This window comes from Pygocentrus nattereri, chromosome 19, assembly GCF_015220715.1.
Source record: "Pygocentrus nattereri isolate fPygNat1 chromosome 19, fPygNat1.pri, whole genome shotgun sequence".
In the NCBI taxonomy this organism is placed as follows: Eukaryota; Metazoa; Chordata; class Actinopteri; order Characiformes; family Serrasalmidae; genus Pygocentrus; species Pygocentrus nattereri.
Window position 1 is genome coordinate 24,276,152 of NC_051229.1, and position 26,957 is coordinate 24,303,108.

At 40.4% G+C, this 26,957-nt stretch overlaps 2 protein-coding genes across 3 annotated transcripts; one reads left to right on the forward strand and one right to left on the reverse strand.

Moving 5' to 3' along the window:
* Window positions 1–10,241, forward strand: LOC108428343 (transmembrane 4 L6 family member 1). Its single transcript, XM_017699269.2, has 6 exons — window positions 1–150; window positions 415–591; window positions 6,578–6,646; window positions 8,626–8,771; window positions 9,156–9,342; window positions 9,564–10,241. The coding sequence occupies exons 2-6, from the start codon at window positions 421–423 to the stop codon at window positions 9,576–9,578; spliced, it is 588 nt and encodes a 195-aa protein (XP_017554758.1). The 5' UTR covers window positions 1–150; window positions 415–420; the 3' UTR covers window positions 9,579–10,241.
* Window positions 8,486–25,820, reverse strand: med17 (mediator complex subunit 17). Of its 2 annotated transcripts, XM_017699268.2 has the most exons (14): window positions 25,709–25,820; window positions 22,918–23,180; window positions 22,559–22,722; window positions 21,733–21,952; window positions 17,423–17,559; window positions 17,243–17,324; window positions 16,979–17,131; window positions 16,026–16,156; window positions 15,595–15,779; window positions 15,230–15,367; window positions 15,016–15,133; window positions 14,711–14,870; window positions 11,209–11,426; window positions 8,486–9,323 (listed from the first exon to the last, which is right to left on the reverse strand). In XM_017699268.2, the coding sequence occupies exons 2-13, from the start codon at window positions 23,147–23,149 to the stop codon at window positions 11,218–11,220; spliced, it is 1,929 nt and encodes a 642-aa protein (XP_017554757.1). In that variant the 5' UTR covers window positions 23,150–23,180; window positions 25,709–25,820; the 3' UTR covers window positions 8,486–9,323; window positions 11,209–11,217. The 2 variants fall into 2 exon arrangements, with proteins under 2 accessions (XP_017554757.1, XP_017554756.1); XM_017699267.2 differs by lacking the exon at window positions 8,486–9,323 and having other exon boundaries at window positions 10,899–11,426.
* Between the last annotated feature and the right edge of the window lie 1,137 nt (window positions 25,821–26,957).

The following is a 26,957-nucleotide window of genomic DNA, read 5'->3' on the forward strand; positions in this document are numbered from 1 at the left end:
GACCCAGAGCATTAACTGGTCTGGTGACTGAGCATGAACAAGAAAATTTACTTACAAATGTGTGGATGAAATCTCTAAAATTAATCTCTAGAATTAAAGGATATTGATTGAAGTTCTTCACCCTCAAGTTTAGGAAATAAAAAAGCAAAGGTAAGACTTTATACAGTGGTTGGATTTGTCTCTGTTCTTAATCGTCATTCAGTTATTTGTTATTGCAGTCAATGATTCATTTGCTTTCTGATCCTGATACAAGATGCAACAATTATTGTAGCATGAATAAGTCATGTAGAGTGTCATGAATAGGTTTTTTCGCAGTTTATGTAAATTCACTTGACTACCTTTCCTGTAAACGTCTGGCTGTTGTCTACTGAAAATGTTGTGACAGAAGGTCACTCATATGTGTTTCTTCCCTAGTTGACTATGTGTACAGGAAGGTGGGCTAAGTGTACGGGCGATCTGCTGTTTCCGTTGGCTCTGTGTTGCATTGTAGCCAACATTCTGCTCTTCTTTCCTAATGGAGAGGTATGGGGGAAAGAGCAGCTAACGGAGAGTGTCTGGTACTTCCCTGGAGTCATTGGAGGAGGAGTGCTGGTGAGATCTTGTATTCTGGGGCATAGAAAATATGGCTCATAGGTTTAAAGTCAGGTAATTCAAAATAAAAGACCCTATTTTTATGTATTAAAACTATATCATTTTCAGTAAAACTCCTCATTTCTGAACAGCCAAAATAAAAATGACCTGGCTTTGCCCCTTTGGACAGAAAGTGCTTTGACACTTATGCACTTTTTGTCTACACTTTCAACTTCTTTTTAACTATTTGTTTTTTTATTAGTATTTTACACTTTAAGTTTTTCCATTTAACTCTACTTCTTTACAATTTTATTGTGCCAGAAGGTTTACAAGGTTTGCCTTGTGTTAAATGCTAGTACTGTTGATTTTTATTTATAAGACACTCTCCTGTCATTTGCCAGAATACATCACTTCATTGATGAATACAAATAACAGCAATTATCAGACTCGCACTAGTAATTGGATCAGCTGCCAGGTACCAAAAGTTTTTACTGAACTGGGAAGGTCTGCTTTTAGTTACAGTGCACCAGTGAGCTGGAATTCACTACAGGAAACATTAAAACTCAGCCCACTGGTGTCACTCAGTCATTTTAAACTTTTAATATCGAACCACCTTCAGACAGCCTGTACCTGTTTTACTTATTTATTCTTAACTTCTATTTCTTGTTTTAGTTCTTCTCTTAGTTCTTTATTACTTTTTAACTTATTTTAATTAGTTTTTAATTATTATTATTATTAGTCATTTTTATTATTATATTTTTATTATTTTATTAATCTCTTATCTTCTTTTGATCTTAATCTCTTATCAATTAAACCTCAAGTTTTATTTTTATTATTATTTTTTTATCTATTTTTATCTTTTTTTCACGGTTATTTTTAAATTTTCTTTTAATTAAAAAAAATAAATATATATATTATTTTCTTTGTCATGTCAATCCCTGTTTTTGTAAATGCTCGGCTACATTGAAAATGAGGGTTGCCCTCAACGTACTTCCGAGTCAAAATAAAGGTTGATTGATTGATTGTTATCACCAGCATGATGAATAATGTTTTTTTGCCTTACTTAAAAGCATAAATAAGTTACAGCTGTCAGTTGTCTAGTGACAGAGGGCAGCTCTTTGACTGGGGGTGCTGATAATTTTGTAAGAAATGTGATTTATAAACAAACTTATTTTGGCTTTTCCTCAAAAGTGATGGAAGCCATGTTGACCAGACTGAAATGCATGTTATATCAATCTTTAAGTCTACATACATTCATGTGGTTATCCATAGTACTCATGGAAATTGATGAATACTGTAGTAAAATTTCTTCAAGAGACAATGAGTCCTACCACTGTACTAATTTTCAGACGTTAAGTCCATTTATTGTTCATTGCATGTTTATGAGTAGTTTACTGTTCATATAGTTAAGTGGCATGCAAAGCAACATTCATGAGAGATTAAGAGCTCTTTAAAAGCATATGCTAGATACGCCCAAGAATGGAAATAGACTTGACAATTTGCAATTAAATCCAAGATAGTTAATTACACTTAAAAGGTTTATCTCAACAATGTATAGACTGCTCGCACAGTATGATTTTAAAGAAGATATGGAGTAAAAAGGAGAAAGAATAACAAAATGCAAAAAACAAATGCTTCATTAAAAAAACTAACAATTAAAAAGTAGCTAAAGGCCAAGTAAAAAGTCCACAAGTGTCAAAGCACTTTCTGTCCAAATGGGCAAACCCAGGCCATTTTTATTTTGGCTGTCCAGACATGAGAAGTTTCACTGAAGATAATCAATTTTTTTAAATTAAAAAAGGTGACTTTTATTTTTACAAATATAATATCTGAGTATAATGACATAGTAGTGCATATTAATGTCATGTAAAACATGTATACATTATGAATGTTGATTTAAACATTCATGGGCATGTTATGGAGTATTTATGAATGTCTTATGTGGAATCCCTTCAAGAAAAGTGTTACTGATTATTTCATCTGTAATGTGCAGAAAGTGGAACTGTCATCACTGCCATTAAATGGCTAAAGTATGTTATTGTAAGCTAAAAACAACTTGAAAGACTATCTTTTCAAAAATATTAAAAGCTTCTGCTGGAGTTTTTGACAGTTTTACTACACTAGACTTACTCTCAAGGTTAAACTGACAGATTACAACCAATGGCAAATTAGAGCTAGGCAAGTATAGGAAGTATTTGTACAGCAGGAAATTTAATGTTCTCATGTCTTTCCATCTGATTTCATTGTTGACTAAGTGAAAGCACAGACTTCCATAATATAGCTCCTGTTTTGTCTATGGGATGCTGTTATTTCATCAGGTCAGGCATGATGAATTTCTTTCATTGTCCACTTTGATAACAGTTCTCCTAAAACCCTTTTTTTCAAGGTGTGTCACTCTGTGATACTGTCTCTGCCTGTACTACAGCTCCTTTTCAAAAAGGCTCTTGCTAAACTGTCTGTCTATGCATGTTTCCATGCAGTCCCTTTCGATTAAATCTTGATTGTGCTCCTTTTTCCTCAGTCTTTGTTTTCTTATGATTTACTGCTGAGATTTTAACTATTATTGTGTAACACAGCTTTGTTGTCTAATGTCAAGTAGTGTCATGTAGCACAACCAGTTGTCAGTGGCAATTTCTTGCGGTCATGAATGACCCTGTTATATTTGACTATTCTCAAAGACAAACATGACAGACCAATGGCCACCCTATTTACATGCATGAAAATAACATGTAGTCCTTTTAGTTTGGATTTTATTTGTTTACCATCACAAAAGGTCACATGAATTCTACATGTGAATATAACACATGTTTTTTAGCTCATTTCACATGTTAAACATGCATTATGTGATCACATGTAAAAAGGTGAAAATTGTTGATCTGTGAAAAAATTTTAAACACATGGTTTTTGGTACACTTCACAAGTGAAATATAGGTGACCTGGCTGTAAGGATATGGTTGTTTTTCTGTCATTTTCTCATGCTTTTAGCACTGAGTCAACTGGCCTCATGTTGCACAGCCTATTATTGTACCACATCCTGTTTGTCACAATTTTACATCATATTGCTACATTTACTGTATTGTCTTTGCTGATGTGAAATCACAGGGTAGCTAAGGTTATACAGTCGGTCACAGCTCAGGTCACAGTAATTTCCCTGTACAAACACACTTGACTGGAAGTTATTTACAAGGTTTATAGAATAAAAAACAATTACCAAACTGTTCTAGGCATTTAGAAATCCTGCCTCTTCTTGACATTTAAACTGAGGTTTCTCAATTTGATGCTATGCATGGCCATACAGTGCTGCTGGAATGGCTCTTTGTCATATTTCTTTTTTGTTCAACATGTTCTGCAGCAACACTTGTCCACAATATCATTAGCTTCTTCTCCAGTTACATATAGTAATGAGCTGACCTGTTTTTCCTGAAATGTAGTTCTGTGGCAAGGCCCTGTCTCTAGAAGTTTGCGCGACTCTGTCTATATGAGGGACCAATGTAAGTTTTTGCTTTTCAAAGGTATCACTATAGATGGCCCCAACAATATCACTATCAATAATCACAAGAGAAAGCAAGCATAAGGAAATGAAATGCCTGAGCAGGCATCTTAAACTAATGTGGTACAGCTGTTGCACATGAGAAATAGCAAAACAGCATCTTGAAAGGGGAATTCCTTTGAGCAATAGCAATCTAAAGGCAACAGACAGTTTTCATCTCCTGTGTTTGCTCTTGATGTCTTTACTGGTAGCTCAATACACTTATTTTTTCTTGTGGAAGGGTCGGCCATTCACACTATATCAATCATTAGCTGCTTTGATTTTCAACTGACTTTGGCCAACTTGATGGTCAACGAGAACTGAAGGACACATTCTACTCCAGGCTTAAGCTCAAAAAAGTGGCCTATCTTGCAGCAATAACCTTTTTTGTTGCAGACCCCAGGGTCACAGTTTGGTGTCACCTTTGGGAGAAACAAGCATAAGAGATAACATATCTGAATTCAAAACATAACATATGTGAGACACAAACCATGTTTGTCATTGGAGATTCCAACCAATGAGGATGATGGCCTGACATCACAATGGTTTGTTGTAGCTCGTATTGCATGTACAACCCCTGTCTTGAAAAACTGTGACGTGGTGACATTCTGCAGTGATGGCAAAAGTTGGACAAAACTTATAACCAGCATGCATTGTTTTAAGTCCAGTACACATCACATTAAGTGAGGGCTGTGCAGGGCTGCATTAAGCTGATAAAATGATATATGTAATGTAAAAATATATAGTATATATTAAGTGCTGATGTAAATATGATAATGGAGAATGCATAACATTTAGTGGTAGGCTGTTGGTCACAGCCTTGGGGTAGTCACTCACAGGGTTAAGAATATATGTATTGGCGTTACACTGTTGAGCAACTGAAATTGTACATCAAGCAAGTATGGGAAAGAATTCCACCTACAAAGCTTCAACAATTTGTGTCCTCAGTTCCCAAACACTTATTGAGTGTTGTTAAAAGGAAAGGTGATGTAACACAATGGTAAACATGCCCCTGTCCCAACTTCTTTGGAACGTGTTGCAGGCATCAAATTCACAATGAGTGAATATTTGCAAAAAACAATGAAGTTTATCCGTTTGAACACTAAATATCTTGTCTTGTAGTGTATTCAATTGAATATAGGTTGAAAAGGATTTGCAAATCATCGCATTCTGTTTTTATTTATGTTTTACACAACATGCCAACTTTGTTGGAATTGGGGTTGTACCTTTCAGCATTAATGGTGCCTTCACAGATGTGCAAGTTACCCATGCCATGGGCACTAACACACCCCCATACCATCAGAGATGCTGGCTTTTGAAGTTTGTGCTGATAACAATCCAGACAGTCCTTTTCCTCTTTGGCCCGGAGGACACAACGTCCATGATTTCTAAAAACAATCTGAAATGTGGACTCGTCAGACCACAGGACACTTTTCTGTTTTGCGTCAGTCCATCTCAGATGAGCTCAGGCCCAGAGAAGCCAGCGGCGTTTCTGGGTGTTGTTGATATATGGCTTTGGCTTTGCATTGCAGAGTTTTAACTTGCACTTGTAGATGGAGTGACGAACTGTGTTCACTGACAGTGGTTTTCTGAAGTGTTCCTGAGCCCATGTGGTAATATCCATTACAGAATGATGTTGGTTTTTAATGCAGTGTCGCCTGAGGGATCGAAGGTTCACGGGCATTCAATGTTGGTTTTCTGCCTTGCCGCTTACTTGCAGAGATTTCTCCAGATACTCTGAATCTTTTGATGATATTATGGACTGTAGATCATGAAATCCCTAACTTCCTTGCAATTGCATGTTGAGAAACGTTGTTTTTAACAACTGTTGGACTATTTGCTCACACACTTGTTCACAAAGTGGTGAACCTCACCCCATCCTTGCTTGTGAACGACTGAGCCTTTCAGGGATGCTCCCTTTATACCCAATCATGACACTCACCTGTTCCCAATTAACCTGTTGAACTGTGGAATGTTCCAAATAGGTGTTTTTGAGCATTCCTCAACTTTCTGAGTCTTTTGTTGCCCCTGTCCCAACTTCTTTGGAAGGTGTTGCAGGCATCAAATTCAAAATGAGTGAATATTTGCAAAAACCAATAAAATTTATCCGTTTGAGCATTAAATATCTTGCCTTTGTAGTGTATTCAATTGAATATAGGTTGAAAAGGAACTTCACTGGACTTGGGGTTGTATTTTGCATTTGCATGTTGATCTCAATGAACTGTCCAATCTGTTTGTAACGATGAACCACATTGAAAACTATAACGGTTTCAGATTTCTTTGATGACACTTTGATGGAGTTACTTAATGTGCAGGCGAGTCTACAACTCATTCTTAGACAATAACTATTACAATGAAATTCAAATTTGCTTAACTCACTAAAATTTATCTAGATCAATGGTCTCTCACCATAGTCTTACTGAACATATTTCTTGATGTTTATTTGGATTGTCTGTGTTGGTATATGTGATTTGCTAGGTGCTCCTACCTGCTTCAGTAATGAGGGCAGCTGGAATGAAGGGGAGCTGCTTTGCCAACAGATGTGGGGTGAGTATGTGTAACACTGGTGTGAATGCATGAGACAGATGTGTTTGTGTGTATACAGTTGTATGCATAAGTTAGGACACCCCTGGCAACCATTAGAAAAAAATGTTTTTTTGCAAATGTTCATGTACAGTCTTTTATATTTGATTAAATAGAAAGAAAAAAATGGCTTGTGCATTTGGACATACTATTAAGATTGTACTTAAAAACATTTCCTTTGGCACATAGTACATAGTTTGCAAATGCAAATTCTGTGATATTTTTAGGATTCATGCTCAACAGTTGGCAGGGTGTTATTTTCTTCAAATTTGTCTCCTTTTTTCTGCACATACCTGATGATTGTGACAAGAGTTCCTTTTTTACTTCATTAGTACACAGCACTTGTTTCCAGAATACCTTTGGGTTATCTACGTATTGTTTTTCATAGTCTAGACATTGACTTTTTGCATTGAGGTTGCAGGAAAGGAGAATCTTCAATGTAGATCATAATTGTGCAAGCAATTCTGCACAGTACAAAGGTGCTCAACCACTCCTATGTCAGTGAAACCTTTCTGTAGATCATTTGCTCTGATGTGGGGGTCTTGCTTTGCCTTTCTGGCTAGTGTATGAGCAGTTCTACCTGAGAGCTTTCTTGATCTTCCAGATCTTACCTTGACTTCCCTCTGCCCATTTCTTAATGATGTTTTGGGGAGTGGAAAGTAATTCAAAACGTTTTATAGCCCTCCCCTGCTTTGACGTCATTTGAAGTCATCAGTTAGCTTCATTTTCATATTCTCAGTCAACTACTTAGAAGAGATCATTGTTTTTGAGTGTTAGTACAAGGTTTAAAAAGTCAGATAATTCATTATACTCATCATCACTTGCATGACATCCTCATCAGCTGGAAGTTTCTAATTACAATTCTTGACCTGCCTAACCTGTCCTAAGGAATTAATTAAAAGTTCTGAGACTATAATTTTGGAGGGGTGTTGAAACTTTTACACATAATTACTGTAGCATAATTTTAAAAATATTTTTGCATCAAATATAAAGTAACAGTGAACTAACATTTGCAGTTTTTTTACAGTTTGTTGCAGATGTTGAGTAAGTTTACACACACTTAAAAATTTGATGTGCAGAAAATTAGATTTTGTCAGCAATTCCATAACACATTTGCATGAACTTGAGTAATTATATAATGAGAAAACTCCAGATCCACGAGTCAGACAATAATCAGATTTCAGCTTTGCAACACACCAATGAACTTCCAGAAAAAGCTTGTGACTTTTTACCAAAGCTTTTTTTTTTTTTTAAACATGGATAACTTTACCAGCAAATAAGAATATTTTTCAGCTACAAGATGAAGCATCTTCTTATTCTACACCTTGTCATGCATGTAGTTGGTGTCAGCATTGCTTCAAAGGGGTTTATTGGCTAGTTCATAGGTGCTGTGCTGAATGTTGCTTGCGGTTTCCCTGGACAGTTCTGTCCTCAATATTTCTGCACAGAATAAGAGCAGTAAAAGGAATGAGTAAATGATAAATGTGCTGGAAAACCTGATTACTGAGATAAAATCCAGGTCTCCGTTTTTTTTTTTAAATCAGATTTCTTGTAATACAAAACAACCGTAATATGACCTAAGAACTAAAAGCTAGAGTATGCTGCTTCTGTTGTCAGGGCACTGTATTAATCATAAAACTTCAAAAATCCGCTAATCACATAATTGTGTTATTGGTGTGCAGGTAAATGCATTTATTGGGTTTCCTCCAAAGTCAACAAAATATGTAGTTTTGCCAAGAGTGCCCAAATGTTTGCCTACAACTGATTATATAAATCACATGCAATAACTGCAAGTACACAATCTTTGTAAATGCGAATGTATTAAATTTGGGGTTGTGAAATATGGCATTTTCTTTGGGGAAAATGGTTGGAAGCTTCTTTTGCTGACAACCAATCCAGACAAGTGTGGCACTAGATAATGTACTTGGTCTTTGACATTGCAGATGATGGTTTCCATGCTGCTGTCTGCTGTGGGTGTGGCCGGAGCACTGTATTGTATGATAGTCTCTGCCGTTGGGCTGCAGGATGGCCCTCTCTGTGACACTGGAGATAGCATATTTAGCTACCCCTTCTTCAACGAGACTTTAAAGTAAAATGCATTCACCCATACACACCCTCTCCCACACATCCTGTATGTTAGCACTAAAAGGAAGCGTTTCTCTTTGGGGAACAGAAAGTGTCTTTACTTTAAGGAACAGAAAGTGCAACTAATGTGGCCTAGTTTAAACTTTTGAGTCACTTCATGCATCTTTAACAGCTCTGAAATTACTAAAGCTTAATGTTCTTTAAACACAAAGACACTTTCATTTCCACTTAATCCCCAGCTTAAACAACTTTTTTCGCTTGCTAAATAACTTGAAAACTGCTATTAGTCTTAATTTAGAAGCCTTAGTAAGGAAAGCCAGAAAAATGTTAATCTTTGAAAAGCTGACTGTTTAAAAAAATAGCTCAAATGTGTTTTTTTTCACCACAGTGAAAGCTACTTGTTTAATCAGGATGTTTGGGACATGTGTGAGCATCCAAAGAATGTAGTTCTGTGGAACATAGTTCTGTTTTCCATTTTGTTGGGTGTCGGAACCCTGGAAACTGTGCTCTTGCTGTCGCAAGTTGCCAATGGCCTTCTGGGATGCCTCTGTGGAACCTGCATGAACAACAGACAGGTACATTAGCTTTATCTCTCTCTCAGCCCCACAGAGAAAATCTATGTTTGTTAGTGTGTGTAATATAGACAGTAGCCAGTCGTGAAAGTTTTACTTGTGAAACTGAAGATAAATGGCAATTGTCCAAGAGTAGCATGAAGTTACTGCCTCCTTGTGGTGACTCATGACCACTACATTTTAACTAACATCTTTTGAACTAACTCACTTGTTTTGTCCTACAGGGTAATACGGCATAAAAATCACCTTATTTCATTCTGTAATGGAGAATCCTGTGTTGGAGACCTGTTTTGCTACCACAGCAGTTAGATCAGCTACACCATCATCTAACTGTACATTTTACCAATCTAAACATGGAGAACAACCAGATCATTACAACTGTTAGTGATCAACCTTTTAGTGATCGTTTATCATCACAGTGATGTCATGATGCTTTTGAGATTAAAACTATGAACGTGGGACCTTACTTATAAAACATTTGTACTCACAGCTTTAAGTAGTAATTTGCAAAATTTAAATTGGTGGGGAAAAAAGGGGCACAGATCAACGCAAGCTGACATACAAACAGCAGGCATTACTGCACCTTGCGCTGTGATTTTAAAAGTCAATCATACACAAATGCTGAGAACTTAAAGAGCAAGTTTAGATTTAAATTTAAGTATGTAAACGAGGCCGCAGGATTCCCAGCAAGTCCTGAGTGCCCCATACTAGGCACAGAAATGTGCCTCCTAAATCTACCACACCGTAACTAATTAACAAGCTCCTCGTGTGCTGGGTCAAATGTGTTGAGCAGTGAAAACACTTTGAAAAGCGTTGCTATAATCCAATAAAATCAGTATGTGCTTGCAGTGTGAGCTAAAATAATAAAAAAAATTGACCTAATAAAAGCAATTTTTTTTTCATGTTACCTTTTTTGGTCATATGACCACATACCTTGGGAAGCACCTTTATTTGGCACTGAGCATTTATGCAATATCAAGAGCCTTGGTATTTAGTCATTTATCTGTGAACGTTGAAAACCTTCACTTTCCTACTGATCCAAAAATCAATTAATATTCTTTTGACTTAATCACATTTGAACTTGACTGTACAATCAAATACACGCTACTGTTTTTGCTCACAGTGGATTGAACATTTAGAAAATAGAGTAGCTACGTCAGAGGGGTCCACATGTAGCTCCAAAGAAACTGTGTGGCTGCAGGCTTTTTTTCTTTACAAACGAGCAGGTGCACACCTGATCACACCCTGTGCTTTCCATCTTCAATTGATCATGTGTGCACATGCTTAGCTGTAATGATAAATTGTAACCACACCAGTCGTTTGCAGTTAAGGCCGGGCACCTCTGAAACAGCTGAAATATACCATTAATCTGATGCAAAAGAATATATTTACAACCCCAAAACCACATAAGCTTCTCAGTATACAATCAAAAACATAATGAGTATATATTTTATTAAAACTACTAATTAGAATATGATCATTTTTTGACTGCATCCCTTTTGTAACTAAACTACTTCTACTGCAGAACTAACTGACAAGATACATAAAAAATACCCACATTATAAACATTTTGTTTATTTGTCACGCTTAAGAATCCAGAGCCCAAATTCTCTTCTTAATAATAATGATAATAAAAAAAAAAAACGCAATTAGCATCACAGCATCACATGAAATTGCAGAAGAAAGTAAAAAATAAAGATGGTATTAAGCACAAGTCGCTACAGCATACTGTGGCCATGGCTACTATTCATTGCTGCTCAGACATAACAGCACAACTGGTGGAAATGAATTGCCACACAAAACAAGAAGACTTCAGTTAACAGTGAAGTGAAGACAAAAGAGCAGAAAGAGAGTACAGATTCTGCATACACATGTGTTCTAAGGACAGGGAGTCAATGCTGCCATTAGAAGCTCCATTTTGTAGACAAAGTTCCTGCCCTCCATCCTGCTCCAGTGCACTTCCTTATATGGGCCCCGCAAATGACTCCACTTTCCATCCTGCAACACGTCACTCTTTGGCAGGTCTTTAGTCTGGCAACGTGGAAATTGAACGAGAACCTTACAGCCACTCTCTGGTCCATTCCGTACTGCACACCCAGAGACATACAAACAAAAGTGGTTATACAATTAATTGGACAATTCTGCACTGTGTATTTGTTGCAACAAATTTAAATGTATGTTTGTTATAATAATGTCCACCCATCCACCCATCCATTATCTTCCGCTTCTCTGGGGTTCGGGTCGCGGGGGCAGCATCCTAAGTAATGAGGCCCAGACCTCCCTTTCCCCAGCCACTTCCACTAGCTCCCCGGGGGGGATTCCGAGGCGCTCCCAGGCCAGCTGGGCAATATAGTCATGCCAGCATGTCCTGGGTCTTCCCTGGGGTCTCCTCCCGGGTGGACTTGCCTGTGACACCTCCCGAGGGACGCGTCCAGGAGGCATCCTAACCAGATGCCCGAACCACCTCAGTTGGCTCCTCTCGACGTAAAGAAGCAGGGGCTCTACTCCGAGTCCCTCCCGGATGACCGAACTTCTCACCCTATCTCTAAGGGAGAGTCCAGACACCCTGCGGAGGAAAATCATTTTGGCCACTTGTATTCGCAGTCTCATTCTTTCGGTCATTACCCAAAGCTCACGAGCATAGGTGAGGGTGGGAATGTAGATCGACCGGTAAATCGAGAGCCTTGCCTTATGGCTCAGCTCTTTCTTTACCACAACAGACCGGTAAAGAGCCCGCATCACTGCTGACCCAGCACCAATCCGCCTGTCAATCTCCCGCTCCCTTTTACCATCACTCATGAACAAGACCCCGACCCAGAGAGGGCTCTCCACCCTTTTCCGCCTGAGAACCATGGCCTCAGACTTGGAGGTACTCATTCTCATCCTGGCCGCTTCACACTCAGCTGCAAACCGATCCAGCGAAAGCTGAAGTTCACCAGGTCACCAAACCGAACACACTCCATCCCCTGACTGCACCTAGAAATTCTATCCATAAAAATTATGAATAGAATCGGTGACAAAGGGCAGCCCTGACGGAGTCCAACTCTCACTGGGAATGAGTCTGACTTACTGCCGGCCATGCGAACCAAACTCCTGCTTTGTTTGTACAGGGCCTGAATGTCTCGTAGCCATGTACCCTGCACTACCAAAGCACCTCCCACAGAATACCCCAGGGAACACATTTACATTTACGGCATTTGGCTGATGCTCTTATCCAGAGCGACTTACAGTTTGATCATTTTACAGGGAGGTGAAGGCGGTGTTAGGAGTCTTGCCCATGGACTCTTATTGGTATAGTGTAGGGAGCTTACCCAGGTGGGGATTGAACCCCAATCTCCAGCGTAGAAGGCAGAGGTGTTACCCACTACACTAACCAACACAGTCGAATGCCCTCTCCAAATCCACAAAGCACATGTGGACTGGTTGAGCAAACTCCCATTAACCCTGCAGAATCCTGAAAGATTTGGTCCAGTGTTCCATGACCAGGGTGGAACCCGCACTGCTCCTCCTGAATCAGAACTATAAGCCGGACTCTCTTTTCCAATACCCCTGCATAGACCTCACCAGGGAGGCTGAGGAGTGTGATTTCCCTGTAGTTGGAACACACCCTCCGGTCCCCTTATTTAAAAAGAGGCACCACCAGCCCAGTCTGCCAATCCAGTGGCACTGCCCCCGACGTCCACGCAATGTTGAAAAGGCGTGTCAGCCAAGACAGCCCCACAACATCCAGAGCTTTGAGGAACTCCAGACGGATGTCATCCACCCCTGGAGTCTTGCCACCAAGAAGCTTTTTAACTACCTTAGCGACTTTGGCCTCAGTAATGGACAAGCCTATTCCCGTGTCCCCAGACTCTGCCTCTTCACTGGAGAAAGTGTCGGTGGGATTGAGAAGGTCCTCAAAGTATTCCTTCCACCGCCCAATGACGTTTTCAGTCGAAGTCAGCAGCATACCATCTCCACTATATACAGTGCTAGTGGCACAGTGCTTACCCCTTCTGACTCACCTGACAGTTTGCCAGAATCTTTTCAGAGCCGACTTAGTCACTTTCCAAGGCCTCACCAAACTCCTCCCACACCCGGGTTTTTGCCTTGGCGACAACTGAAGCCACAGATCGCTTGGTCTGTCGATACCTGCCAGCTGCCTCTGGTGTCCCACAGGCCAACCATGCCTGGTAGGACTCCTTCTTCAGCTTGACGACGTCTGTCACCTGGGGTGTCCACCACCGGGTTTGAGGATTACCGCCCCGACAGGCACCAACTACCTTGCGGCCACAGCTACATTCAGCCACTTCAACAATGGAGGAGTGGAACATGGCCCATTCTGAGGCAATGTCCCTCACCTCCCCGATCTCTGATCAAAGTTCTGACGGAGGTGTGAACTGAAGATCAACCTGACAGGTTATTCTGCCAGACATTCCTAGCAAACCCTCACTATGCGTTTGGGTTTGCCTGGTCTGACCGGCATCTTCCCCCACCACCTGATCCAACTCACCACCAGGAGGTGATCAGTTGACAGCTCAGCTCCTCTCTTTACCCGAATGTCCAAAACACATGGCTGCAAGTCTGTTGACAAGACTACAACACTGAACTGCGGCCTAGGGTGTCCGAGTGCCATGTGGACTTATGGACATCCTTGTGTTCAAACATGGTGTTCGTGATGGACAAACTGTGGTTTGCACAGAAGTCCAAAAACTGAACACCACTCGGGTTCAGATCAGAGAGGCCATTCCTCCCAATCATACCCCTCCAGGTCTCACTGTCATTGCCCACGTGAGCGTTGAAGTCCCCCAGTAGGACAATCGAGTCTCCAGGAGGAGCACTTTCAAGCACCCTTCCCAAGGACTCTAAGAAGGCTGGGTACTCTGAACTGCTGTTCAGTGCATAAGCACAGACAACAGTCAGGAAACGTTCCCCAACCTGAAGGCGTAGGGAAGCTACCCTCTCGTCCACTGGAGAAAACCCCAACATACAGGCGCCGAGTCGAGGGGCTATGAGAAAGCCCACACCTGCCCGCCGCCTCTCACCATGGGCAATTCCAGAAAAGAATAGGAGATTGGACCCAGAGCCCAAGCTGTGTGTTGAGGTGAGTCCGACTATATCTAGCCGGTATCTCTCAACCTTGCACACCAACTCAGGCTAGTTCCCCACCAGTGAGGTAACATTCCAAGTTCCAAAAGCCAGTTTCAGCAACCGAGGATCAGAACACCAAGGCCCATGCCTTCGGACACTGCCCGATCCACAAAGCACCAAACGTTATAATAATGTGTGGTCATTCAATCTGACATAATTAAAACCCTGTCCCAAACTGAGATGGCAAATGTATGTATGTGTATGGAGCTGTGTGTGCTTGGAGGCGGGTGTATGGGAATACCTGAGACGGCATACTCTCCGTTGGGTGATGCTACAGTGATAGCAGAGGCATTGCCGATGCTTTCGACAGCTCCCAGCCCCACATGGTTACTGAAGCTCAGCACATGCCAACCCATCACCTTTGCCAACTGTTGCACTGCATGCACCTGATGCTGAGACATCTACAACAAACACAAATACAGAAACATCAAGTTCTAGAGTGTCTTAGGTCCTTGAGGATTGGACTGAAGGCAAATAACTTTTGCTTTATGTAGTTCTTATGTTTCTGCTGACAAATCATGCTCTTGAATGTAGGTGCATATGTACCTGGGATAGTAAAAAGTCTTGCAGCTCTTGCTCCTGGTGGGAAAGAGTGATGACTCTACCATCTCTGTGCACTACCCTGATCTGCTCCACTCCAATATTCAACTGCAACTGAATAGATCTAAGCAAGAGACAGAAATATGTAATTCAAATGTTGTGGAGACCCACACTATGACACTGCTTGGAGCTTGAGAAACCACTTTTTATCTGCACTTACTTGCAGATCTGCTCATAGCCCTGTGAGGTGATTAACACTTTTACACTGGACTCATAAACATCATTAATGTTGGACCAATGAGCCTGAATCTGAGGATCCTCTATACGACTTGCCAAGCAGTCAATGGTACGTGCTGTCCTGTAAAAGAGAGGAAATTTATTTGTGTACAAGACAAACAGTGTTTGTAGGGAACAACTAGCACTGGCCTACATTTTATATTCATCTAAGAGCAAGAACTCTGATCTAACATGAGATCAGTTCATAATTCTATTCAGTATTACATGAAAAGGATTCGCTGACCCTAGATCATCATTCATACTCTGAGAAGTTTGATGGACACAGGCCATTGTGTCCATGTCCATTACCTGCTTCTGAGGAAAATGTGTTTGGCTTGTTTGACGATTTTCTCCAGCAGGCCCTCACCGTGCTGTAGACAGCTGATCTCGGCTTTGTCGTACGCCATTGGCCCAGCCAGTCGCAACCGCTTTGGCCCAAATGGAGCACTTGCAGGATGGGGCATAACTGACGAGCTCAAGGTTTGCTTATGAAACTACAATTACACAAGAATAATGCAAGATTTACTCTTAGAACAAAATGGTAAATGTTACTTCCCTTACTCAGTACCTTCAAGAACCTCACCATCTAAAACTTGTGTGTCATACACTGAAAAACACTGAAAAAACAACTGGGAACTGAGTAAGCAACAGACTGTGCATCTGAGTACAGCTGATCAAGGTGATGTGGCAACATGTTTAGAGGAATGTCTGATCAGATTTGTGTATATGAGGATGTGTACCTCTCTAATAAGCTGGTGCAGGTTGTGCTCAAGCACATACAGGTGGTCATCTGGCTTGGCTTTGTCAGGTGAAGTTCTCTGGTTTTTCTTCTCCACAGTGGAGTGGCACAGAGAAATTGAGAGCTGCAGCCCTGTAATTACACATGCACTTACATAAAGCCATGCAAACCCAGCTCTGATAAACTACACAAACTGTCTGGCAAATACCAAAAAACCACACACTCACAGCCCTGCATACATAAAACTAGAGAAAAACATACACGAAATGTATAAACACCAAACTAACAACATGCACATAACACTGTATTATGAAAGTCTTCTAATAGTAGTCATTCATGTTTATGGATAAACCAGGGGTGTCCAATCTAATCCACAGAGGGCTATTGTTAAGAGTATGAAAACAGTATTACAACAGTTATTACCAGTCAAGCTAAACTCTCCTGTCAAATGACAGGATGGTTTCCTTTCTTTTTCTCCATATTCAATACTGTATAATAAATGTAAAATCCTATTTTCTATTCATTTTGCTCTTCTTTAGTTATTGTTATTATATATATTACTATCCAGTGTTGACCAGAGGTGGATAGGTTCCCCTTTTGAGTCTGGGTTGATTCCTCTCAAGGTTTCTTCCTTTAGTTCTTAGGGAGTTATTTCTTGCCAATGTCGCCCTTAGTTTGCTTATGGGCCTGGTCCCAGATTCTCTGCAAAGCTGCTTTGATACAACTGTCGTCTGTTATCAAAAGTGCTATAAAAATAAACTGTGACTTTAACACTTACACAGACCTGCAAACACCACCTCAGTACCATTCTGATGCGTGCACACTGGCATATATGCACTCCGAAACCGGTACTACACAGCTATTCAAAACCTGTTTCACACATACACTCCTATATCACCACACAAAGTAAATTACTGTGCTTTGAGGGAGGCAGGTATTTGTGTGTCTATTCACCAGGGAAAGGCTGGGAGATTATCTGGTTCTTGACAACGATGTGTGGAATGTGGGATTTTATCTGCACAGCCTCCCGAGAGAGCTGAGCAAAGATCTCCTTACAGAGCAGCACATTCTGAGCAGCTTCCAGCTTTAGATGCCATGCCTGGGAACCTGAGGGAGGAAGGGAGGTACAGATTAAGAAATGAATTAGCACTTCTTGCTTGGTTTGTTTAGCTGAGAAGTCTCTAAGAAAAGATTTCTTTTATCAGTTTTAACCAGTACCTGGTCTGGCCTTGGGTTGCCTTCTTAAAAGGTTTACTGTGCCCAGGTCTCCTATATCAGGGGCCTGTTTCTGAATAGAGACCTAGAGAGAGAGAGACAGCATGGATTCTTCCTTAAGCTCTGGGTCATGTTTGGTTTAGCACCATGTCAGCATATCTGATGTCTAGTGAGTGACTTCACCTTTATGTAAGCCGAACCCTCCAGGTCGCTGGGAATCTGGACATTGAGAGGACAGTAATCATCTGGGATCTTCTTATCTAAATCAATATCGGTGTTCTTAATGACCTCAAATGTGCCATGATGGGTAAAGAGAGATCCTGTAGGGTTGAAAGGACATTTACTGCACACCACTGCAATTCTCAACAGACCATAACACAGTCAAACTCCTTAAAATACATATCTCGCCATTAGATAAACAATGTGTCATTTAGTGTCAGCCCATGTCCTTAAACTTCACAGGATTGTCTGCTGGTGTGATGAGATTAGGGCTGCAAATCACAGACACATGCACAGAGTCAATGACTCCATGCTTATTTTTTGTTTCTGCAACCAGTCTTGTCATAAAGAAAGATAAATTAAGTAACTAATAAAGAAAATTACCTGAATACAATGCATCTTTTAAAGTGATACATTTCATACATTTTCAGAGGGGTTTGGTTCAAAGTCAAAAAGGTCCAAGTGGCATAGCCATCCTAAAATGTGTTAATCCTAAAAGCTCCACAAGTGAGTCCCTCAGATGCACTAGCTTCAGATGTGATTCCTGCTGTCAGTGAGCTACAAAGTCTGATGTTAAAAAGAGAAAGATCCCAGGAAACATTTATGTTGTGACAACCTATTGTTTTGGTGCCCACAACATTGAAATGTAATTTTTCAGAAAGTTGTGATGTTATCTGTTGTGTCAACATAGTGGCAACGTTATCAGTATGCTGCCACAACCTCCTAAAATCCTCAAAAGTTTCAGTATGCTGTGCAGGAAACTCCATGGAATTTTGCCAAGTTGCCAACAGACAGTAATAATACCATACAGCAACATTTCATAATAACGAAGTTGTGACAACATTGTTCAGTAAACAGCACCAACTTTTGACAATGTTACAGCAACATTGTAAAAAAGTAGACAATGCTTTGACTATGTTGAAAAGCACCAAAACTATGAAACATACTTTGGTTACTGCTGCATAGAAGCTCATTTCTGATGTTAAACAAAACCCCCTCTTCTCCACAGCAGCGCTACCCGATCCAAGGTAACTAAATGTAGCATATAGCTAGCTACAACACTTCATTTAACATCAGCCATTTAACAACACTTATCAACCAAACAGCTTACGTGGCCGGAACCAACTGTTGTATAATACATAAAAGATAGTTCTGGAGTGTCACAATATGCATAACAATATAAATTATTTTTCAATACAGGGTTGTGAGTCGATGCATGCTGTGAACTGAATGCAATTAGATTTCATGCTATCAAATATGATATCAGGAATGGATTCCATTTTTCAGTTGAACACAATTTGACATAAGGTTCCTAAAATGTGAGCCATAAACAGAAAACAACAAAAAACTTTGCTACAGAACTGAAGAAACTGCTCTCTGTATGAGCATACCAAAAACCCATGCTAATCACTCAATTATGGCCGTGCACTTTTGTCGTGGTGCTGGTTTCCTGAGTGGCACAGCCATCTACACTGCAAAAAAAAATGGTATCTTGCCAAGATAAATTTTAAGTCACTATATGTGGTATTTCTCATTTTGAGATTGCTATAACATGATATAATGATGCTATAACATAAATTCTAGATATTTTCAGTTGAGTATTTTTTTCTATGTGAAATGATCTCACTATATTGGCAGATAATTTAGCTTGTTTCAAGAAATATGCTCAGAACAAGCAAAATTATCTGCTAAATACACTATATTGCCAAAAGTATTCACCCACCCATCCAAATAATTGAATTCAGGTGTTCCAAACACTTCCATGGCCACAGGTGTATAATACTAAGCACCTAGGCATGCAGACTGCTTCTACAAACATTTTTGAAAGAATGGCTCTCAGGAGCTCAGTGGTACCTTGATAAGATGCCACCTGTGCAACAAGTCCAGAGTGGGGTCAGCAGATGCTGAGGTGCATAGAGTGCAGAGGTCGGCAACCATCTGCAGAGTCAATTGCTACAGATCTCCAAACTTTGTGGCCTTCAGATTAACTCAAGAACAGTGTAGGGAACTTCATGGAATGCGTTTCCATGGCTGAGAAACTGCATCCAAGCTTTACGTCACCAAGTGCAATGCAAAGCGTTGATTGCAGTGGAGTAAAGCACCGCCACTGGACTCTATAGCAGTGGCGACGTGTTCTCTGGAGTGACGAATCGCACTTTTCCATCTCGCAATCTGATGGACGAGTCTGGGTTAGGTGGCTGCCAGGAGGTTTGGTGGAGGGGGGATTATGGTGCGGAGTCGTTTTTCAGGAGTAGGGTTCGGCCCCTTAGTTCCAGTGAAAGGAACTCTTAATGCTTCAGCAGACCAAGAGATTTTGGACAATTTCATGCTCCAAACTTTGTGGGAACAGTTTGCTGATGGCCCCTTTCTGTTCCAACATGACTGAGCACGAGTGCACAAAGCAAGGTCCATAAAGACATGGATAAGCAAGTTTTGTGTGGAAGAACCTGACTGGCCTGCACAGAGTCTTGACCTCAACCCGATAGAATACTTTTGGGATGAATTAGAGCAGAGACTGCGAGCCAGGCCTTCTCGTCCAACATCAGTGTCTGACCTCATAAATGTGCTTCTGGAAGAGTGGTCAAAAATTCCCATAAACATACTCCTAAACCTTGTGGAAAGCCTTCCCAGAAGAGTTGAAGCTGTTACAGCTACAAAGGGTGGGCAAACATCATAATAAACCTATAGATTAAGAATGGGATGTCACTCAAGTTTATATGCATGTGAAGGCAGATGAGCAAATACTTGTGGTAATAGTGTCTCCTCTCACACGCATTTCAGCCAGAAGGGAAGAGTCACACTTTATATGTGAACACATAATTAGACTGTAAATTAAATTGTAAAGCACATTTTGTTTAATTTTGAGATGTAGCCTTATAGTTTATATTTTTTTGTTACTTGTATTATTATGAGCTGTACTAACACATGTGGTTGCCACACATGTAATACACATCTTGCACTTCTGTTTATATTATTTGTTGTCTTCTAAAAAACAAATTGTACCAGTAATCCCTTCAAGTAAAACTTGGAATGACCAGAAAATAAATACAGATATAAAAATATGCAAGATGTATTTTGTAAGCCGCTTATCCTTCTAGGTCACAGGAAGGTGGAGCCTAACCAAGCAGTCATTGGGTGTAAGGCAGCATACACCCTGGACAGGTCACCAGTCCAACGCAGGGCACACATACATTTACACATGCACACACTCACACCTAGGGGCAATTTAACATGTCCAATTGGCATGACTGCATGTCTTTGGACTGTGGGAAGAAACCAGAGCACCCAAAAGAGTATTACAGTAAAAATACTACACTAGGCATCTGAGTAATCATGCAGCAAAAATGGTCACAACTACTATAAAATCACAACAATGAAGGAATATGAATGTTAACGTGTTAATTTAGTTGTTCAACCACAAATGCATTCTACACAAAAACAAGCGGAAGTTAGACATGTTGAATGTATTTAGGTGTATTCTGCGCTGTATGATTATATGGAAATGGCTCGCTTAATCTAAGCAAAATGGTGGAATCTTTGACAGTAGTACGCTGCAGCTGTACTTTAAACAAGTAAAAACAAGTTTAAACAAGTATGTATAACTTATTTAATAAATGTACAATAATACGTTATGATTGAAATAATTTACCACTTTCGGGAGGCTCTGCTGCATAGTTTGCCCCCACATTTTGAATGTGCCTGAACTCCCACAGAAGCAGTGTGGGCCTGCACAGCGTGTCTGTTCCCACACACAGAAAGCTCACTCTCACCAAACTAATGTGATGTTTCAGGCAGGGCTCATAGCTGCATGCACGAGTCACATTTGTCTGGCTATACTGAGTAAAATTATATGACCGAGGGCACTGCCAATTAGGTTGTTCAACCATGGCATGTTTTGCCTTTCCTCTCACTGTGGAAGCGAAGCAGGCAATGCTTCATTCCCTCCTGCGTCTCTCACAAAACCAAAATGCATATACAGAATACAGAAGTGCCAGTCAACTTCTAGCACCTATACACGTGTTCAAGATGTATGAAAAATATAGCATTTCTTGTTTGTTGATGGTTTTTACACTGATTGAAACTTTTAGGCTTATTAAATCAAAGATTTACCTGAAAACAGCATGAAAATTAGTCAAAACTGTATGAAACCAATCTGAACTCAGAACCTGTTTAATGAATTTTTTTTCTTGAAATCTTTTTGTCTTTGATCCACATACACACACACACACACACACACACACACACACACACAACAGATTTGAGGCAGGACTCACCAGCACTGCGGTAGCTCAAGTCTCCAAGGATTTTGTCTCCAACTTTGCGCAGTTTCCACTGTGACCGCAGATGCAGCAGCTCTGCGTTAAAGTCACGCTGGCGCCGCTGCTCCTGGCTCTCTGTTACAGACTTACTCAGCTTCTCTGCCCCTTTCAGTAGCAACTGGGCTGCAGTGGCCAAAGACTTCTTCTTACTGATCAACTGGAAGACCTGAGGTGTCTGGGCAAAAACATAGACACACAGTTTAAAAGGACAGGACAGTTAAAAAAGCTGAAAGTGGGATGTGCAACACTACCAGTGTCTCCCATTAATTACCTCAACTGTGGTGGCCATAGTCTAATTTGTCCTGCCACTGTCTCATAATGAATCGAAAAATGTTTACACTTCTCATAGTCACGATAATGGGATTTGCCCTGTTGCTTTGACAAAGCATCTCTTACTACCAGTAAGCCCCCTCTCCTCCCCCACTGTATGTGTGGATGCTCACACACACAGACACACACACACACACACACACACAGGACTGAACGCTGAGTTCTTCAGCTTATTTGACAATGCTGCTAACACATCTGCTGGTATATTTTCATTGATCAGAAAACAAAGTTCTTCATAAATCTAACTTCTTAATTTTGCTGTGAAAGTGCAACATGGGAGATGGTTCCAAGGCATGAAATAAATAGATAAATCCAACCCAAGTCAGAACACCTTTTCCTCCCTCAATTTTGTTTTCTAAACATATCTTTTTTCCAAGCATATATGTTTGTTCAGGCCTTGCCAGGGTGTAGATAAAAAAGTAGTGGATTATAACTGCTTAAATAACATTACCTTTGCCACAGAAGGATCCTGTGATACCGGATCAAGAGCCATGTACTTCTTCTCCTTGACAACGCTGAGCACATCATGCAACACACACATCTCAGTTAAAGCACTGCGCAAATGGTTCCGCACAGAGTCCCATGGCCACAAGCATGGTTGAAATTTCATTGGGCCTGAGGAAGAGTATATTTTATAATGTATTAATTTCCTTAAAGAAACCTGAAATCTTATTTCAAACACTGCAGTGTAATTTATGCCATGCACATTGTTATTTGGATGGGATTTTTGTTTATTCACATAAAATTTAAATTGAGCTAGAGAAGGTTAGTGAAACAGTCCTGCGTGAGAAAGTCCTGCAACACACTTACCATCCTCCTCAGGTTCCTGCTTGCTCCAGTCAGACTCTCTGCTCTCCCTGCTTGGGTCCTCCTCGTCTGAGTCAGAGCCATGGCCAAAGTCAATGCGCTGTGCAAGCTTTGCAAGATTCTGAGACATAGAGAGTGGCGGCACATACGTCTCTACGCCATCCAGCGAAACCTCCTGCACTTGCCGCTCACAAGATGACTCGATGCTCACACGTACTGCAGGTCCCCCAGACATCCTGCTTATACTCACTTAGCCACTGCAAACACTGAAACACAACCCCAAACAACCCTGTATAACTTCAACATAACCCTGAATACTAGTGTCCATAGCAGAGTTTTGCAAGTAAGTCTAGTCACCGTAAAACCTTAAATGTGGGATATTTATTGAACATACACTCACTGGCCACTTTATTAGGTAGATCTGTTCAGTTGCTTGTTAACACAAACAGCTAATCAGTCAATCACATGGCCGCAACTCAATGCATTTAGGCATGTAGAGGTGGTCAAGACAACTTGCTGAAGTGCAGACCGAGCATCAGAATGGGGAACAAAGGTGATTTAAGTGAACTTGAACGTGGCACGGTTGTTGGTGCCAGACGGGCTGGTCTGAGTATTTTAGAAACTGCTGATCTACTGGGATGATTACGCGCAACCATCTCTAGGGTTTACAGAGAATGGTCCGGAAGAGAAAATATCCAGTGAGCGGCAGTTGTGTGGACGAAAATGCCTTGTTGATGTGAGAGGTCAGAGGAGAATGGGCAGACTGGTTCGAGATGATAGAAAGGCAACAATAACTCAATAACCGAGCAAAATCGCTGAGGAATGTTTCCAACACCTGGTTGAAAGTATGCCACAAAGAATTAAGGTAGTTCTGAATGCAAAAGGGGGTCCAACCTTTTACTATCAAGGTGTAACTAATAAAGTGGCCAGTGAGTGTACATATTAAATTAATTATTAAATAATCAAGCCTTGTTGGACAATATTCCAGTAGAATTTATGGTACTGAATTAAACTTGTGTAGCATAATTTGGTAATCTTTTCTAACTGTACAATGGAATACAACAGAAATTCATTTCCACATCAGCTTCTTAAATGACTCTCAGTTTTTATCTTTAATTCTTGCTGTAACTTACATAATTTGTCATTTTGAATTGTGACGTTCAGGTGACGGCTCAACACTCTCCACTGCTCTTAGTAAGCAGAAGCTATAAATCGTATGTAAAAACATAATAGTTTAAAATATTGTCATGTTTTTATATTACAATTCATAAAGCCACTCCACTCCGGAGTAATTAGCTACCAAGATGCACTATATTGCCAAAAGTATTTGCTTTCACACACATGTGAACTTGAGTGAGATCCCATTCTTAATCCATAGGGTTTAATATGATGTTGGCCCACCCTTTGCAGGCTTTCCACAAGGGTTAGGGGTGTGTTTATGGGAATTTTTGACCATTCTTCCAGAAGCACATTTGTGAGGTCAGACACTGATGTTGGATGAGAAGGCCTGGCTCGCAGTCTCCACTCCAATTCATCACAAAAGTGTTCTATCGGGTTGAGGTCAAGACTCTGTGCAGGCCAATCAAGTTCTTCCACACCAAACTCATCCATGTCTTTATGGACCTTGCTTTGTGTACTGGCGCTCAGTCATGTTGGAACAGGAAGGGGCCATTCCCAAACTGTTCCCACAAAGTAGATCATGAAATTGTCCAAAATCTCTTGGCCTTTCACTGGAACTAAGGGGCCGAGCGCAGCTCCTGAAAAGCAACCCCACACCTTAATCCCCCTCCATCAAACATTATACTTGGCACAATGCAGTCAGACAAGTACCGTTCTCCTGGCAACCGCCAAACCCAGAGTCATTCATCAGATTGCAAGATGGAGAAGCGTGATTCTTCACTCCAGAGAACATGTCTCCACTGCTATAGAGTGGTGGCACTTTCTACCACTGCATTTAATGCTTTGCATTGCGCTTGGTGATGTAAGGCTTGGATGCAGCTCCTCAGCCATGGAAACCCATTCCATGAAGCTCTCTACGCACTCTTCTTGAGCTACTCTGAAGGCCAGATGAAGTTTGGAAATCTGTAGCGATTGACTCTGCAGAAAGTTGGTGACCTCTGCGCCTCAGCATCTGTTGACCCCGCTCTGTCATTTTACGTGGCCTACCACTTCGTTGCTGAGTTACTGTCGTTCCCAATCGCTTCCACTTTGTTACAATACAACTGACAGTTGACTGTGGAATATTTAGTAGCGAGGATTTTTCACGACTGGACTTGTTGCACAGGTGGCATCCTATCACGGTACCACGGTGGAATTCACTGAGCTCCTGAGAGCGACCCATTCTATCAAAAATGTTTGTAGAAGCAGTCTGCAGGCCTATGTGCTTGGTTTTATACACCTGTGGCCACGGAAGTGATTGGAACACCTGAATTCGGTGATTTGAATGGGTAAGTAAATACCTTTGGCAATATAGTGTACATCATTAGCCAATGTTGTCTAATCAATCAGCGTTTGGTAATTTGTTATTTGTACAGTGCACCAGCTGATGTGGGCCGGGAGCGGGGGGATAATTAGATAAACATTATAGTTAGCTAGGTTAGCTAAATTACCACTATTCAGAAACAGTTAACCTAACTAGCCAGTCGAGCTAACGTTAACGTACTGCACAACCCATTATTAGAATCGCTGACAAATGCTAATGACTTTTAAGCGGAGTCTCAACTTCTGGCGGACATTACATTTAACATTGCCCACTGTACGCAAATAGCTTAAACCTGAGCGGTACGTTACTTACATATATCAGTACAGAATGCTGCTTTCCACCACTTTCATCCAACTGGATCAAGTGTAACTTCCATTTACACCAACGCCGCAGATCCTTCTTCTTCTGCGGCATAGCTCTTGACATGTCAACGAAAAGTGCATTTACTGCCACCGCATGGGTGAAACGTTACATTGACAATCTTTTTGAACACAAACATCTGCTTCTGACATCAGTGCAATCAATCCAGTCTGATATTCTGTTTTTAACCCCACCCAACAAGTACTGAAGACAGCTAGATTCAATACATTACGTCGCATTTCACTATCTTCTAAACTGTTAATTAAAAACTTTTTATGGGACCAAATTTAAACATTAAGATACTGTACATTCTCCCAGTGAAAAGCCAGCTTTACTGTCCCACCTTTTTAAAAATATGTTGCAACAATTAAAATCAAAATGTGTTTATATTAAGAACAAAAACAATACAACTAATTAGGTAAAACATACAATAATGTGCTAATGTATTATTTAAATGCAACGCAGGTCAAAAACAATTTACAAATAACTTATTTCAGTTTTACTTTTAATTTTATATACCATCCCAACCATTTATGTTTTAGGCGTATCGTAGTTCTGGATGTTGCTTTTCTTTTCCACAACACAAAAAAAGGGCTCAGCTGATCCACTTTTCTCAAGGATGGCTACCATGCTCAGCCTTACCAAACCATGAGCATTTCTTCTTACAAAGAAAGGCATAAAAAAGAAAAAAAAAGCAGATTAAAAACAGTCAACGAATAAACTTCAATCTGTGGAAAAGTAAGCAATGTTGAAGAAGCATCCTAGGTTTATGGAAATTATGGCTATGAAAATGTTTCAATTTAATACCAAATCCAAAAAGATACTCATGTGTCTAAACAGCTGGTACTTTATTGCTTGATCGCAGAAAATTTTATTTTGCATCTGATTTTCAAGTGTAGTCTCTAAAAACAAACCTTCAAATGTTAAATCAAATGACAATCAAAACCTTTATTACATTCTGAAATAAAAAGTACTGAAAGACTGAGCATTTAATTACTTCTCACATTGTAGTATGGAAAAAGTATTGACCTTTCAATATTATCGTACAACACTAACACGAACAGAAACATTTTATCATAAAACACCCTCATGAACTTTACCAAGCAATCCTCAGCTTCAGATGCGCTGATCTTTCTCATTGACCTTCGATGTTGGGGGTGAGATGAAGGGGTGTCATTCTAATGTACAACCCCATTTCCAA